Here is a 16,935-nt window from a genome sequence, read left to right on the forward strand (position 1 = left end):
GCAAGAAAAATGCACCGATGCCGGGCTTGATAGTTTTATATCAGATGGCCAGAACCTTAACAAAGCCCACTCAAAAGAATAAATGTTAGCTTTTAGTTCAGTTCGTGACCTTATACCAGTGAGCTATCAAACCCCTTGGGCACCCCAGGTGGAATATTTGAATTAATTTTTTTTTAGCCTTACAAAATATACGACATTTTGCATTTACTTACCCGAATAAACGATAATTTGTCCGCAGGGCACTTTACTTTCACAAACCACAAGAACCACTTCGGACCACGATAAACCACTACGAAAGATAAAACTACTTCTTCGCTTCCCCTTTGCTCCCCCTTACACACTTTTTTGCATTTTACTCGCATTTTTTTTAATACACACACACACTTCAAAGCGCTTTGGCATTCTGCAATGGACACATTTTAAATTACGCGATTTCACACAATAACTTATATGCTTTTAATGAAATAGACATCACTTTTTTCACCAAAAAAATGATTAACACTAACATTTTTTGCTTTGCCCAAATGCACATACACACTTCAATGCGCTTTGCCACATTTTAAACACAACACTCGCCTGTAATGGCCACTTTTTCATACACAAATTGACGCAATATACGCCATTTTTTTAAAAACACAAATAGAGATAACTTTTTTTTTCATCAAACAACAACCAACACTTTTTTCTGAGCACAAACGCGCATACACACTTGAATTTAAACATTAAAAACACGAAAATCGCCAACAAAGGCAACATTTTAAAATACACAAATTTACAAATTAAGCATTAAGCTTATTGAAAAATAGACATCACTTTATCAAATTCACCAAAAAACCACCAACACTTGCATTTTTTTTTTTAAATTGCACTGCACAACACAAATCCAAATAATTTGCTAGCTTAGTGTACGCATAGTACACGCACTGGCTTAAATATCCTTACTCACACACACACCTACTCTCCATCGTTAGCCAACTGCGCTGTCCAAAATGATAACTTTAACGACCGAGTAAGAACGCGAGCACGCACATTGCCTGCACATGTAAGAGCAAGATAGAACAAATCTCTTTATCACTTAACCACGCGCAACACGATACAATTAGATTCGAAACCGGATTGACGAATTATGAAATGTCATAAGAGTTAATCAGGAGGTCACACACACTACCTCACCACAGCTTCCTCCACAGCGTCTTTCACATTGCTTGCTTCATCGTTTTTTTCATATTTTCTACAATCTTTTTGTTATAAAAAAAGATTCGAATTGATTTAAAATGCAATAAACGAATAAAATCTTGCATTTACTTTGCTAGATAATACCGTTTTTTGATTTTTTGGGCCCTTTTCACAGGCGAGAATGCGCCTTTCACTTACACTTACTAACAAGTATCACGCGAGCATCGACACACGCTGGCACAACGGAAAACGACGCTACCAACGATTGGAACGCGTGCTTAACAAATTTCACTTTATAACATCAAATCAACACTTAAATTGTTATAATAATCGTTCTTTTTATATAGAATCATATTCTGCGCAAAGGATATCACTTTTTAGGGCACCACAAAAAACTTAGAAACACGTGCCAAATTGTCCAAGTACCGAGAGCTTTTTTTCACAACTTACACGTATTGCCGTCCGATCACTACTGATCGCAATCCCTCCGTGTCTCATGATAATTATCTCTTGCGCTGCGTTATCGCGACACACCTACACAACTATATTTACCGAAGCTGCCGCCCGATCTCATCTTTCGCATCCTATTTTTACGCATACATTTCGATCATCTTACAGTGACGAGTGAAAAAAGCGTCGTAAAAAATTCACCAACTCTTCGCTCTTCTCGGTCAAATCCGTTCTTTATGGCATGGAAAATGTAGCCATATTTAATCACATCTTAATTACATAAAACACTATTATTGGGATTAGTAGAAAATCGTTTTAAAATGGACATTAGTTCGATCATGTGGCAATTAATTGTTTAGAACATTTTCATTAACATTTCCACTGATCGTGTAATGTTTGAAGATTTGTGTTGCGATAATCATCAGCGTCACTAATAATCCCGTGGCAATAAAGAGATCACTTTGCTCTTCAACTACGATCCCATTTAATTTTTGCTGAACCTTAAGATCATGTCTAATTTTCTATGAAAGAAAAATATTTCTGTTTTGTAGTTTGTGTTCGTAGTTTGTATCTGTGTTTTTTTAGTTTTTTTCTGGAGAATATATGACGGATGGATAGTGCCTCATGATGTAAAACTTCTTTCCTTCAGAATGGAAAGTTAAGCAAAAGAAAACCTTATTCTAAGACCAAAAACAACGGCAAAGGGTTAAACTAGAATTTAGCTTCACTTACGTTTACATAAACTTTAGTAAGCTTTTCGAAAATTCCATAAATTCGTACAAAATCATACAGATCCAGTGGAAAATAATAAAACGCACACAAAATAATGCTTGCCAATCCGTATATAAACCAAATAAGATAACCCCTGATCCTGATAAATGATTAATAAAGCGTTTCAGCAAAACATCCAATAACAAGCGAACATTTTCCGCTGTTCCGCCCGAAGTACTCAACCTGTTATATCGATTGCAACAAACTCCCACAGCCGTTTAACGCCCTTCCATTCTCCCAAAAAAAAGAAGAAAGCCAAGTTCATTTCAGTTGCCAATCCTATTAAGGATCAATGGGGTTTTTGACTCTCGCTTCCCGTTTTAGTCCGACAATCTGCTGGCTAGATAAAGCGTGAAAAACAATGTTATCGAAGGAAGAAAAAAAATTGTCGTTGCAAGTGAGGAAAAATGAAACTTGCTAGCAAAAGGCCAAAAACTTATCATGTACTGTGCGTACATCGCTGAAACAAAAAAAAAAAAAATAAAAAACGGGCAGCATGCAAAGCAAGCAAGAAAGTACACGCGGAAAAGAGAAAAAAAAGCCCACGAAGCTAAACATTGGTTCTTTATATGCAAATAAAATCGATAAAAATTCTAACCCCGGCATTACGATGAGCACCTGAAAGCCACCCTGGGATTAAGGAAATAAAATGTAAGAAGATAATATACCGCAAAATTGAAAGTTATAGACGGTTCGGTGTAGTAGGCCGGCGGACCAAAACGCCACCCAACCGACCTCCGCCCGAGAAAAAAAAACCTCCAATACACACGAAACACACGATCGCAATACTAAATAACCACCTACTTTACGCGCCACAGGTTAGGGCACATAATCCCCTAACAAGTGAGTTGTGTCGTAGCGAAATTGGAAGGAAATCCCTTCCCGAAAAACTTTCCATGTCGTTTCAATACGTACAATCACAATCTTTTTCCTTCCAATGGGGGGCGTGGGTTTTTTTTTGCTTCTTTTCTCTTCGTCACATGTCGTTGGAAGCTTCTATTTTTTTGTTTGGTGTTGGCTGCTTTCGCCGTTACCAACATTGCGACAAACCGACCAATGTTTCGGAGAGGGTTGTCTGGGAGGGGTTGATGATGCTGCTGGCGGGCTCGAAGCTCGATAACTACCTCCGGTGAGCTGTTCCGTTCCGGTCGACTAAGGACCGACCGGGCGACATCCGAGCACCTGTCGAAAGGATCCACCCGGCGCGTGTGTGTGTGTCTGTGTGTTCGGAAATCAATTGACTAGCACACACAAACAAACCATGATCATCCCCATCATCCCTCCCTCCTCCGTCCCGGTTCCTTGCCTCTTATTCAAGAAACACACACACAAATCGTTAACAGTTTCGTGCTTCCCGTTTTATTTTTTACCTTCCTGTGTCACCCATGTCTTTAAGCTCCCAGCATGATTGAGAGACGGAACACAACAAGGAAACTCGAGCAAAAAAAAAAAGAAGAATCATCACTTAAGCTGAACCATCCTTCCTGTGCGCTTTCGATACTTCGGTAACTTATACCGGTACGCCCCGGTCGGAAAACTAAATGATGACTCAGAGATACTGAGGTCCCTCTTTCCCTTCCCCCATCCCCCTCTCCCACGCTTTACGGTTCCCATAATAAGATCTATCAGATTTCCATGCTGCTCGGAGCTATCTCGTTGGCCGAAAAACAAAATCTATAATCAATTGAACCAACACAAGCTGAAAACTTTATCCGGGCCTTCAAAAAGCATCCTTCCATTCCTGTCCCCCCCGCCCCGTTTTCTACCCGCGTTGCCGAATGTTTTTCGAAATTCTTTCCACAAAACTTCGGGTGCCATTTAACCGTGGGACAGCTGGAGAAAATCAAGAAAGATGGAGTAGGGGCTGGTGGAGAGGAAACAAACAGTTTTGGCAAAGCAGCATTAATCGGAGGATGGCCCCCCACCCGAAAACTCACTCAAAGGCAACGGATTTGCCCCTGCTCTGCATGGAGCATGGATGGACGATTCCGGACCAAACAAAAAGTCCTCCGCATTTCGGCAAGAGTTTTGACGATTTTTCGTTTTTCTTTTTTTTTTTGGTTGTTGTTGCTTGTTTTTGTTTTCCACCCGAAGCCCGGCAGCGCTGGCGGGAGGCTGGGAAATTTGTTGGTACCCACAAAACCCATGAATAAATTGATACCGTCTCCACGTCACACGGGGTTGATGTGTTGCCATGGCGCAAGCATGGCGAACACTGTTTAATTGATTTTCTCCTACACTTCTTTATGGGGAGGGGCCGTGGGGGACGGGTCGGGCGGCAGGTTTTACGAAAATCGAATGCTTGCGCTGAGTGAGTTTCGTTTGGTTGTGCGTACGTTTTTGGAAATTTTGCGCAAAGTGGTTTTGTGCAAAACAGGAACGCTTCTGTGACCGAAATGATCAGGCCGATTTTGCAACCACCCACAACCCCTCCTCCCCGGCAATCCGCTTCTGGTTCGATAGACAAAATGGCTTTCCGAGGGAGAGAGAATTAATCAGTGAGATACAAACTGAATTAATCACGACGGTTTCAGTCAGTGTTTCAGCAAGTAGCACACGGTGTGCCTACTCCGCACAATAAAAAAATAATGGAAAGTTAGGATGTTGGCCTCCCTTCCTCCCTTCGCCCCTCACGAAATACCTATTTTACCAGCGGTGAAAGTTGATGTACAGCAAAGGGAGCTAAAAATAAAACAAAAGAAGAAAAAAAAGCAATTGTGTGACTGGCGGCACACAACGGAGGAATTGGTAATCCCTAATTGGGTGCCACGTTTGAAGTGGGAGCAGAAATTTTAATTACATAATCCTTCGGCACCGGCGCTTCCATTAGCTGGATTTGTGTCTCCCAACGAAACTCCAAAGACTTCAACAACTCCCCTCTATCCGTCGACTTCCCGTGTTTTCATTGATGGTGAAAAATTCTTTCCACCATCAACACTGGACCTTCATGAATGGGTGGTTTTGTTGCCCCTGGGGGGGGGGCGGGGGGGGGAGAGGGAGAAAGACAAAATTAAAAGGAAACCATGTGAACGCAACGCACATCACACGCAGGACCTACCTTCATTTACGCGGGAAGTTCCGAAAGGTCAACGTGTTGATGCGATCCGATTTGCTTGGGCGAATGAATTTTTGGGGTGATTTTGTGTTGGTTTTTTCGGGCTGGAAAAATATAGATAGAAGAAAAATGAGATGAAAAAAAAACCCACCGTGATGATAAGCGATGTGTTTATTTGTGTGCCGAGTACCGAAATCTGGGACAAATTCCCTCCCTACTGTGGAGGGAAGGAAAAAGGGGGAAAAGGACGGGACGTACGCCCGGAAGATCAATTAAAAGCTCGTAAATTCAAATCGAATGCGTTTGTGGGGCGGCGTTCGGAAAATTGATTGCAAATTCCGATTAAAAATTTACGTGAAGCACTCTTAGCGGTTTTTGGGCCGGTGGATGTAAAATGCAAATTCGCTTAAATCTCGATAAAAGCTAATATACTTCGAGTGAGGGATGGTGACGGAAGGGGGAGTGGAATGGTGAGTTCCTGCAAAAAAGGGATTGCTTGCAAAACTCCGTTCCATCATCATCATCATCAGCAGCATCAAAGTTTGCCTGAGAGTAACAACTGTCACCCTTATAAGCCCCATTTTGCTATTGCCAGGGTGCCTCTGTACCCCACCAAAAACCCTCCCCGGTACCATTAATGGATTCCCCGTTTTCCCCAGCACTGGGAACATTACCCTTGCCCCTCGGTACCGGGTTGTGAAGTTTTGCGCTTGCGGAAGTTCGTCCACGGTTGCGGGGTTAAACTCCATCAGTAAATTAAATTGCTTGCCAACTTACGGTTGACCTCTCATGCTATTCCTGGGAGGAAAAACCGCACAGCATTACATGAGCTTTAGAGTCATCGGTGTGCCATTTCCCACCTTCACCATCCCCCACTCCTACTTTTCGCTTGCAAACAAGGGGCAAGATGTGGGAAGGGTCAAAAAACCTGAAACCCCCGTTTTTAACACTCACCGGGGTTGCACTACCAATGCCGTTGCAGAATGTTGCAGAAATGGTCGATTTTCAACAATTTCACACACTTCATTCTTCCGGCAAAGTAGCAAACGTGTTTCGTATAGCCTTCGCCAGTGTGTGGCTACCATTTTGTGGTTTTCGTTTCAATTAATTATTTTAGAACCACTGTACCATCACCTCCGGTTTGCTCCGGTACCAGGAAACGTACCACCCAACACCTTTTACGGTGGCGATGCACCGATGCAACTCCGTGTACACTTGCGGATATGCAAGTCCACAAGGTCACATTAATGTGACGTGAAAGTGAGAATTTCTACAGGCCTATTATTGTAGGAAGTTCTACTTCATAAGCAAACCAATGCGCTCCGCAAAGTATCCTATCGGAAGTGAACGGATGCGAACGATCAAGTCTCGTACACTTCGTCTACAGCATCTTGCAAACCAGATCTGATGGTACTTTTCTAGTTTGGTATAGTTTGTGGTACGTATCTTGCATCTAAAGCGTCTAAAACACCCATCAACGCTATCATCATTATCTCATTGACAGACAGGGACTGGTGTGGTTTTTTTTTGTTGTTTCACCTCGATCGAAGGAAAGATATACCTTCACGCTCATGTATGCTTCTTCCTTCGATTTACAAACCAATTTTACCGACGTCACAAACCACATGCTGATACACACGCAAACGCACATCGTCCCAACCATCATATGTTTAGCCACCAGTATGCCAATTCCTGGTTTTGCCCCCATCTGGGGCCCCCAGAAAGCTGGGGAAGTTTTCTCACCGTTTTAGCAAAACCACGTAAAACTTCCCATGGGTAGCATTTTATTGTTATCTTATCTGGCAAAGCATTACAATTCGAACTTTTCGCCCGTGTTCCCGTGTGTGTGTGTGTGTGGTTGGGCGAAACTGTGCATGCCAACACTTGCTCCCGATCCGGTGGAAGTAAGGTTTTAGTTTGGCAAAACAGTAAGTCCCTACGGCAGTCTCAAAGGTAGCTCAAGAAATGGCTAAACGATGGTTATCGTTGTTGTCACTATTAGAGAGTCGTTTATATTTGAATTTTCTTCCAGTATCTGGTTTCTAAAGTAAGTTTCTCTTTTTTTTTTGTAAACCAAATCTCTATAACATCTATCCTAGCGAGTTTTAATATCTCTAGTTTTAAAAAAAAACACATCTCTCGGTGGATGACAATTTTACTCAAAACGCTTAACCCCAATAAAGTACTCTCAAATAACAAAAAAAAAGCGTAATGGCAGACTGGCAAACGATAAACCATTAACGTGATGATGGGACCGGGATAAATGTTTGTGAACGATTTCGGTACAAAACTCACCTAGCGCAAACAAATCGATCCATTCCGGTATCCGCTCAGTAGCTCTTTGCATGCAAAATTAGGCAATTATTTATGCACCTAATTCCAATTGTAAGTGTCAATAGACGCGTGTGGAAAACCGATCGAAATAAAGCGTGTATCCATTAGCGGTGTCCGTGTCGTTTTTGCGTGTGTCCGTGATTCGTGATCATGAATTTTGATCGAATTGCCGAGTACCCCGGGGTTTTTGAGACCATGGGCACTCGGCGTGTGTACATGTCGCGGCTGAGAACCGCACCATGTGCAGCCAAATCCCACTGCCTTAGACTCGACCACGGTAACGAAGACCTTTTTTCCGCATTTTGTTTTTGCTTCTTTTTCTCTCCTATCAACCAACAAAACGTTTCGGCTTGATCTCTCGCGGTTCCACTTTTGTATCGTCCCAACCAACCAAAGCGCTTGGGATGGAAATTTTTAATGGATGCTCTTCAAATCATTCCCGCAATAGCGATGCGATACAATAAAACTATTGTTTCTGGAAGGAATTGCTCTAGCAGGCCGATCGTTATACAATCATCGCGACGCATGCCGTTGCATAAAAGGAAATAAATCAACCTGGGGGGGGGGGGGGAATGGAACCTGCAATCAATATCTGTATAGATATTAAAATGAAATGCAGCATTCTACTAGGAGTAACAGTTGTCTTAAGCAAAAATATTCCATCTATGATTTAACAAAGAATCGGTTAAATGTTTTAACATTTTGGTGGTTAACAACACCTGAACAAAATAAGGAATAAGTTCGGGCTTTTATCTACTCTTGGTCTGATAAGGATAAAAGCGTACTTTTTTTCCTTAATTTTAAAAATTAATATTTTGCTGAAATGTCCTTTCCCAATACAACCACCAACTTCTTCGCGGTCCCAAAGCTCATACCAAACACAAGCTTTCGGGAGCAAAGCTTTGTCAAACCATCCAACGGGTTGTTCTAAAAAGGTTGACAGGTGGTTGTACTAAATTTCGGATGAAATTTCCAATTGAATTTCGACCGCATTATCATAGGTTTTTTTTAATGGAAAAAGATAGAAACAGTTTAATATTTCTGGAAAAATATTAACTGTCTGTCGAACTCACTTTTTTCACTGCTTTCCGAAACCATTTCGAATCCTTTCGATCGTATGTAGTCTTTGATGTGGTTCTCTAACACACCGGAACCACCACGCCACGTTAGTCCTTTGTATAGTGGGTAAGTTTGGTCTGCGTCTCGTTTCAAGCGGCGAACCTGATCTCGATACTTGTGCCAAGCTTGCAGTTCCAGTATTAGAAATTTGCCTTTATCGCACACATAATCCAAAACGCGTCGTAATCCTTCATCACCACCGTTTAGGTGAATGTACATTAAAACGGAGAAGCAACAGATTACATCGAACTGTTCAATCCCTAGACGCATCATACATCGCTCGATTGGATCATCATTGCTGGTGCTTTCTTGGGAGGCAATGTTCAATAGGTTCCCACTTATGAACTCGATATCGGGAAAGGCAGCACTAGCACGATCGCACAGCTCTTGATCAATGTCGACGCCAACAGCTCGGACTCGCTTTCCATCGCTCACTTGCTCAAGTATTTCGCATACTTTCGCTGTGAACTGTCCGGAGTTGCAGCCAAGATCGGCTACATGGACTAAACTGGCGTTTTCCGATTTCAGGTGTAGCTTGTTGCCATCCCAAAGCGTTTGTAGATGTTGTCGCACTATGTTCGATCTGCTGTCTTCTGCACGAAACCGGTAGTAGTTGTGGTAGTTGCCATGTTTTACTTGTTCACCCATGTCGATCAGGTTTGTTTCTCGCCCGCTAGCACAACGAAGGAAGGGAAGGAACTACGATGTCCTTTAATAACTTTAGCTGCCGCAAAACTGTTGTTATTGCCATGTGTGCAATCTGTCGGCATGCTCTGTTGTTGTTTGTTTTACAAGCACAGTAATGAACAAAATGTACCTGCACACTACGCTTCGGATATTATGAGATATGGACATTGATTAGCAACAAATGTTTCTTAAACCAATTAAACATTATTTGTTGCTAAAATACAACTAACTGTAAAATATGGTAAGCGAAAACTGTATTTTATAATTAACAATAAATGAGCCCATAATCTATGCTGCGCTAGTGTACTTTTTTGTTCGTTACTGTTAGCATGGTGAGTTGAACGTGTGTCTTGTCAGTGGGTTGTCATTTTAAAAATTCGAATCTATGCAAAAGCATGGTTAACGCATTCCGTTAAAATTATGATGCACTACACTAAAACACGAATCACGCAAAGCACAGCATCATGTGATTTACTTTTAGATTTATTTATTTTTCTTTAGAAATCATACAATCTATCGTGTGTTATTACAGTAGAAATAAGTATACTAACACGGAATTTATAAATAAATAAATGCGTCGCAATAATAAATTAATTTGCTCCTCTCGTATCAACCCACAACATCTGCGTACGACGTAATAATAAAACACATAAGCTGCATATTAACGCTAGCTTACAACTCATATTTGCACTTTCCTTGTTTGTTTGATTGAATGTAAAAAAAAAGTATAAGATGATCGCCGTTTGTTTGTAAGCGTTAAAAAGAGTTAACATTAATCAACTTTTGCAGTTTGTTGTTTTTTTTTTCTTCAGTGAGCGTGTTGTTGTGGCAAGAGACAAAAAATATCATTGAATAACAGAATTATATGTACTCCACACATCACAGGAAATACAAAAATTAAAGCTTCCTAATCCAAAACATTCTCTGCTTTTTTTGGTTTTTGTATTTTTTGTTTGTTTTGTAATTCGTTATATATTCAATAGCTTCCATTTTCTAATCCGATAATTGTTATTATTTTTAAGTGTTTCTTCTAAACCTTACTTCGATATAAACTAGAAGCTAATGGAATGTATGTATGTCGGTTCTGCTTTCTCTATACTTGTTATGGAAATCATATGAGAACAAGGAATATATGTATATACAAGTTACGCGATTAGACGATCCGTGTTTTTATGTGTGTTTGTGGCTGTGTGTGTGTGTGTTTGTTTGTTTGGTTGTGAATATTTTTTGTCATGTTTCGCCAGCGACTAAGATGTGTCCTTCTATTATGTTGCCTTTGTTCACCGGATACCTTCTAAATCAATAATAAGCCAACCTGAAGTGTGGATTTTGTTTGTTTGTTTCTTGTTTTCTCAATTGCCCTTCGTAGCGCGTATGAGAGAGATCATCGATCGTGTGTTACTAATAAACCTGTCCTAGATAATAGCTATGTTCTATCGCTTGTTAAAGAGTTGATGTCTTCTATGAACAACTCGCATCCCGCTGGCCGCTCTCGGGCGAGCGAACGACACATTCGCGTAGCTTTTCATTAATTAAAACGCCCATTCATTGAGCGAGCACTGAAACCAGTTCAATACTTCTTTATTCGGTTATAATTATGTTTATGCTTTTCAATTGTTATTTCCTGTCGGCAAACAAACATAACATAACTACGGCAACAAAGATGCTGTCCAAAAAAAAGAAAACAAAAAGATTTCCAATGTTCATATAAAACTCTTTGCCGCTACTGTAAACGTAACAAGAATGTGGCATAACCAGAGAGCTATTTAACTGAACTTATACAACGAAATATGTAAATATACAAAACGAACATTAATGTTGCAACCACATGGCGAAAACAGTATGAAATGCTACAGTAAAATGAACCATTATCAAGAACATAAAACTGAACTCCTAATCCTGGGATACTGACTTCTGGTTCAGCAGTTTCGCTGGTTTCCTCTACCATTCAAGATCGCATCATTCAACAAGATTTAATTTTTTTTTGTGCAGTGATTTCTTCCTCGTTGGCGAATGATTCCCGAAAACTCACATATCTAATGGACCTGGCTCGCATAAAAACGTTCGTTCGTTACACATACGCTATCTGCTCACAATATGTTTTCGTTTGTGTGCTTTTTTTTAAGCTAGCCCAGCATTCGTTTGCAGCCCACTACATTGAGTCGTGCACAATGTACTAAAGTGTGTCTCTTCTGTCGAATAATGCAATCAATCGAAAATTATTAATATCAACTATTTGCGTTACGCTCTTACCTTCTTACAAACAAATCTCATCTCATCGTGGCCTAGTACTAGATTTTCTGCGTCTTTGTTCCGGTTGTTCATATCAACGACGTTACTTCGATTTCACACGCGCTTGGTTATGGTTCAACGCAGAATGTAGTACCGGCATTTAGAATCCGAATCCTGTTCACTGCCATTCAATTATTTTAATTTGGAATTTGTTAATTCTTTTTTTTTTGTTGCTAGTTTAGAATGAATGGTGTTTGCCCAGTACAGTATCCGATCACCCAGGCCAAGTGGGTTCGTTTCCGTCACCTGCAAACCACCCAATAATCGTATTCTGTCTGGTTGTTTTGTTTTCTTCTTTTTTCTTGTTCTAATTTTTCACTACTGCTTCACACAGCTGGCCCGTTCTTCACGTTTCGGTTCCTTGTTGACAACGATGTCGTTGCATCTTTTGACTACTATGCTACTTGATTATTTCTTACTTATGTATAATCACTTACATTATACTGCTTGTTGCTTTGTCCTTCTTCTTGTGTCGTTCGCTATTTTGTTTATATGTTTTTTTGTTGTTGCTGTTTTGCTATTTCTTCCTTCCCTCCTTCCATTCCACTTTCTTTAATTTGTTTTGCCGTTTTTGTTTGCCTTCTTCCTATCCATGCATTTCATCATTCATCTGAGTGGGTGAATATTGTTCGGGTAGAAGAACATTAAATATTAATTACGTGGTTACTATTTCTCTTGCTCTCATGCTCAATTTTAATTCGCTTCACTATGTGCAGAAAATTGTGTGTTTTTTTTTGTTTGTTTTATCGTTTACAAATGGTATTTGTTCCATTTAAGTTTTGTCTTGTGAAATGGGTGATTTTTAGTATCAGTAAAGGTGTGAGCGTGCGTTCTATACGTGTTTTGAAAAAACCTTTTTTTTGCTGTATTCTTTTGTGTGGGTGTTTGTTTGTTTTTTTTTTATCTCAAATCTTGACCTGATGATGAACGGGGATCATCATCATCATACTCATTCCGTCGTTCCCGATTCGATACGCTCCGCTATAAACGTTATATCGTTTTCTTGTTTAGCATTTATTTCATGTGTACTAGCAATGGTAGTATGTACCATAGTAGTGTCGATGTACCGACGGTTTTCTTTTTGCTTTTGTATAACACATCAAATCTCAAACGGAAACATTATATGGCCCGGTATTCCGGAACAGTATAAAACCGGTTAAAATAATTTCATTGCTATTGCTTTGCACAGACCAATCAGATCCAGTAGGGTCAGGCTCGTGTCAGTTAGCCTTATCTGCAACCAGGAACTCTCTCTCTCTCTCTCTCTATCTCCCTCACACTAATCACAGTAGGAAAATTAAAATTTGAAACAAACTGGGTTCGAATACATACTATTCGAATGAATGTTACTTCCATCGCTTTTAGCATACACGAGCTACCAGCAAACGATGTACAAAAAAAATCATCGGGTTTGGATCGCTTACGGAAACATTTACTTACAACTTACTGCTGGTACCATGCTGGTACAGCGCGGAAGATCCGAACCAATGCTTAGCAGGCACTCTCGAGTTCTACCACACTCGGTCCACTAACGGCCTGCAGCTGCTGCCGTTTTCGATACTCGTAGAACTCCTCCTTCATGGCCTGTACACGCGCATCAATATTGTCGTACCGTGATTGGCCTCGTTTTCTGCCTCCGCTCAGTGAAGAAACGACTCCCGTTAGACCCGTTGCACTCCACAGCAGATCGCTCGATGTGGAAGGAAGCGTCATGAGATGATGGAAATCGTCCCGCATCATGCCGGTCGGTGTGGAAGCCGTGGGCGTAGGCGTAGAAGGATCAAACTCGTAATGCCCATCGACGCTGCCCACGTCGGCCGTATTATTGATATTGGCCTTTTCCGACGCTATGTTCAGCCTCGTGATCAGTTCCAGCCAGTGTGACATGGAATATGGCGGATTTTCGAAACGACCTCCCGCTATCGACAATGGCGCCGCATGATGCAGGCTGGGCGGTGGTGGCGGTGGCCTGTACGGTGGTAAGTAACGCCATTCACGCAAAATATTGTGATGCGAAGGGGCGGCCGCTGCAAGCGTTGCAGTGGATGTACCGCTGGGTTGCGTGTTATTGCTGGAGGTGTTCTTGCTGCCAAAACCGCTCGAGCTAGAATAGCTCTGCGGTGAGTTCTCAAGCCCAACGCCACCGCTAAGCGAGGTAGTGTTAAGATTGAGATTCAACATCGGCGAACGCAGTTCTGGTATAGCGCGGCTTAAGTTTCGCGGCAAGCTCCGTGGGTAGTAACGGGAAAGAAACTTTGAACGACTGTTGTACGGATGAGTACCACCGACTGAACCACCAGCTGCTGCACCACCGTAATAACCCCATGGTACGTTTTGATACAGATTTTGATGGTTCGGTTCCGGTAAGGAGGAAGGAAGCTGAACATTTTGTTGACCGTTGTAATAGTACGGCAGATTGACGGACACGTCCGATACCGGTATGAATCCGTGCGCCGAATGATGATGATGATGATGGTGGTGATGATGATTAGACGACATATGCTGCAGACTTTGCAACACCGGTAGTTCGTGGTTGTAGTACCGATGCACGGAGTGGGCACTCTGTGGCGTTGGAAAGGAACGTTCAGCCGAACTGAGATGGTGAACCGAGCTGAGATCACTGAAGTACAGTGGTGACCAGGGTGAATTGACCACCTGCGGGCTAGAGGTAGCTGGTGAACTAGCCACCACTTTCGAGATACGAGACGGCGTCGTGTAGATCGTTTGCGCTAGCATAGGCTGTAACGTGCCACTGATCGACGAAATCATCCCATTACCATCCGGCATCGTGTTGGTGTACAGCGAATGCTGTGGTTCAGCCAGCTGCGGTATCTGGCCCCTACCAACACCGACCACAACGTCACCACGGTTGCCAAATGTCGTCTCCATTTGCAGGCTTAGCTGGCTCGGGTAGGATACGAGCGGCTTGCGCCAGGAAGCCTTAGTGAGTGAGGGAAGTCGTTTGGTGGCGAGAAAGCCACCATCGTCACTGCTGCTGTACTGCGATACGATGCTGTTGCGCAGCGACACAATGCCATCCACTAGATCCTGGGACAGCACAAACCGGCCGTCCGGTGAGCGATGAATTTGTCCCACGTTCAACGATTGGTCGCCGATAAATTTATTCGAATATATAGAATCACAGTTTTGACAACGTCCTGGTGGCCAAATCCAGTGTAATATAGCTATCAGTATGTTTAGGCCGGGAATTCGGCTCGCTTTTCTTTCTCCTTGCATATATCTGTGATAATGAGAGTAATGAGGGTACATATTAATACATAAACCGTGAGCGCCTTACAGTAATATTGCGCGACAATGAATACTACAGGACATAGGAAAGATCTTATATTGATGTATGATATTATAGCCTCATTACCTTCGTATCTATCTTCACGTGAGAAGCATGAATGCAGATAAAAGAAACAACGAAATGGTTTTCATATCAAAAGCGAAACAAACATTTCGTACCCACAGATACGCTCAGATCACACACCAAGCTTTACATATGCATATCGTAATCGTGGCTACTTACCTTTTCAAGGGTATGGGTTGACTAAGTGCGTTCCTATCTGTTAGCCTCGCCGTTACCATGTTGAGTTCTGTAATCGGATAATTTCTAACGATTAAAAAAGGTGGTAATATCGAGCCATTCTTATAGTTTCCTTCTATTCTACCGTTCATCGGCTTATGAACGCGACGAAGGAAACTGCAAGAAATGGATTGCCCGGTTTCAGTAAGAGAAAATGATTCTGGCACTCATCAAGGCGTATACCCGTGTATTTGTTTTGCTGAATGTTTTTTTTCCTGAATAATAATCGTACGAAGTATCTTGCTTCGCAAAAAAAAGAATCATTAAAAGAAAACTTATTACATGAACATTTCGCCGCAACAATAACAACCTATTCAAGCAAAACAATTTTGAGAGACTCATTTTCTTCATCACTTGGAAATTTGTTTATCAAATAATGTGTAGACCATTATTGTAGAAACTATCGTAATTACTGTTAGTAATTCTAACTAAGTTAGTATGCAATGCTAAGGAAATGAGGTTAAGTTTTTTTTAGCGTCCAGAAAGTGGCGATAGTATACACCCTGACTACGGCACACAACGAAACGACACCCGGCTGTACTAACCTTTTTCCTGTTTTCTACGTTTACGCTTATTGCATATCTTCACGGCACAGATCGATAGTATGATGGCTACGATGAAGAACAGTATGCCACCGACCACACCCGCCGTAATCGCTTTATGCTTAACTCTAGCCGGTACGGGGAACTTTATCTCCTCGCTCGTTTCGTAGCTTTTCAGCGAATTAGCTAACACCCGGAAGTAGTACGTACGCCCACCGACAAGATTCTTCACCAGATAGGATGTCTCCTCTGGTCGAATCTGGCCACGATTAAGCGTCTTCCACTGCGCATCTGTGCGGTACTTTATCGTGTAGAACTGCACAAGATGGGCCCGCTCCAGAGGAACCTGCCACGAAATCAGGAAACCATTCGGTATCTCTACCACCGTTACGTTCCTTGGCTGACCCGGCTTTGGACCTGAAAGAAGTGACCACACAACATTAGTGGGTGTTGATCGTTCGTCTATACTTTCGAAAAAATAAAACGCTCTAAACGCGTTTGTACATCAACACTACAGAGGGCATAGGGATAATTTGAATGATTGGGTTTCGTAATATGTATGATGTGTGTTCTATACAAAGATGATAATGTGTAAAAGCATGTACCTGTGGGTCGGAACACGGGTGGGAAAAAGGTCGAACCAGTCGAATCGGTAGGGAATAAAATGTGCTTATAGCTATCGATGTCTGTAAAAACGGAAAGCAGAATGGAACGTAAAACAAAACATGAAAGCGCGATGCGGTGTGCAAACAGATGAGATGCATGATGGTGGTAAAACAAAATCCCAAACAAATTGATTGAACAGTGTTAGCGAGCGAATGGTTTTGCGAATGTGTGTAGGTAGCCGATTACTATGCGGTAACAATATGGCAAGCAAACGAATTCAGGCAGATAGCTCAAGAGATGTCCACGCAGGACCT

At 41.8% G+C, this 16,935-nt stretch overlaps 2 protein-coding genes across 15 annotated transcripts in view; both read right to left on the minus strand.

Annotated features, from left to right (window-relative positions):
• Window positions 1-4,383: 4,383 nt before the first annotated feature.
• Window positions 4,384-9,950, minus strand: LOC125762838 (probable RNA methyltransferase CG11342). Of its 2 annotated transcripts, XR_007418262.1 has the most exons (4): window positions 8,860-9,950; window positions 5,456-5,556; window positions 5,198-5,367; window positions 4,384-5,079 (listed from the first exon to the last, which is right to left on the minus strand). XR_007418262.1 is itself a non-coding variant. In XM_049425364.1 (3 exons), exons 1-2 carry the CDS (start codon window positions 9,551-9,553, stop codon window positions 5,462-5,464), a joined length of 789 nt encoding a protein of 262 aa, XP_049281321.1. In that variant the 5' UTR covers window positions 9,554-9,950; the 3' UTR covers window positions 4,384-5,367; window positions 5,456-5,461. The 2 variants fall into 2 exon arrangements, 1 of the variants encoding a protein (XP_049281321.1); XM_049425364.1 differs by having other exon boundaries at window positions 4,384-5,367.
• Window positions 9,951-10,054: 104 nt separating this feature from the next.
• The window catches only part of LOC125762817 (protein turtle), a 94,916-nt gene continuing 88,035 nt past the window's right edge, over window positions 10,055-16,935 (minus strand). For 9 of the 13 annotated variants that reach the window (XM_049425329.1, XM_049425320.1, XM_049425325.1 and 6 more), the window contains 3 exons: window positions 16,019-16,432; window positions 15,417-15,483; window positions 10,055-15,125 (listed from right to left, as the gene is read on the minus strand). In XM_049425329.1, coding sequence (XP_049281286.1) covers window positions 13,376-15,125; window positions 15,417-15,483; window positions 16,019-16,432 — 2,231 coding nt within the window. In that variant the 3' untranslated portion in view covers window positions 10,055-13,375. Of the gene's footprint in view, window positions 15,126-15,260; window positions 15,273-15,416; window positions 15,501-16,018; window positions 16,433-16,620; window positions 16,702-16,935 lie in introns of all 13 variants that reach the window. The other 4 variants (XM_049425321.1, XR_007418260.1, XM_049425331.1 and 1 more) reach the window with 4 other exon arrangements.

This window comes from Anopheles funestus, chromosome 2RL, assembly GCF_943734845.2.
Source record: "Anopheles funestus chromosome 2RL, idAnoFuneDA-416_04, whole genome shotgun sequence".
Lineage (NCBI taxonomy): Eukaryota > Metazoa > Arthropoda > Insecta > Diptera > Culicidae > Anopheles > Anopheles funestus.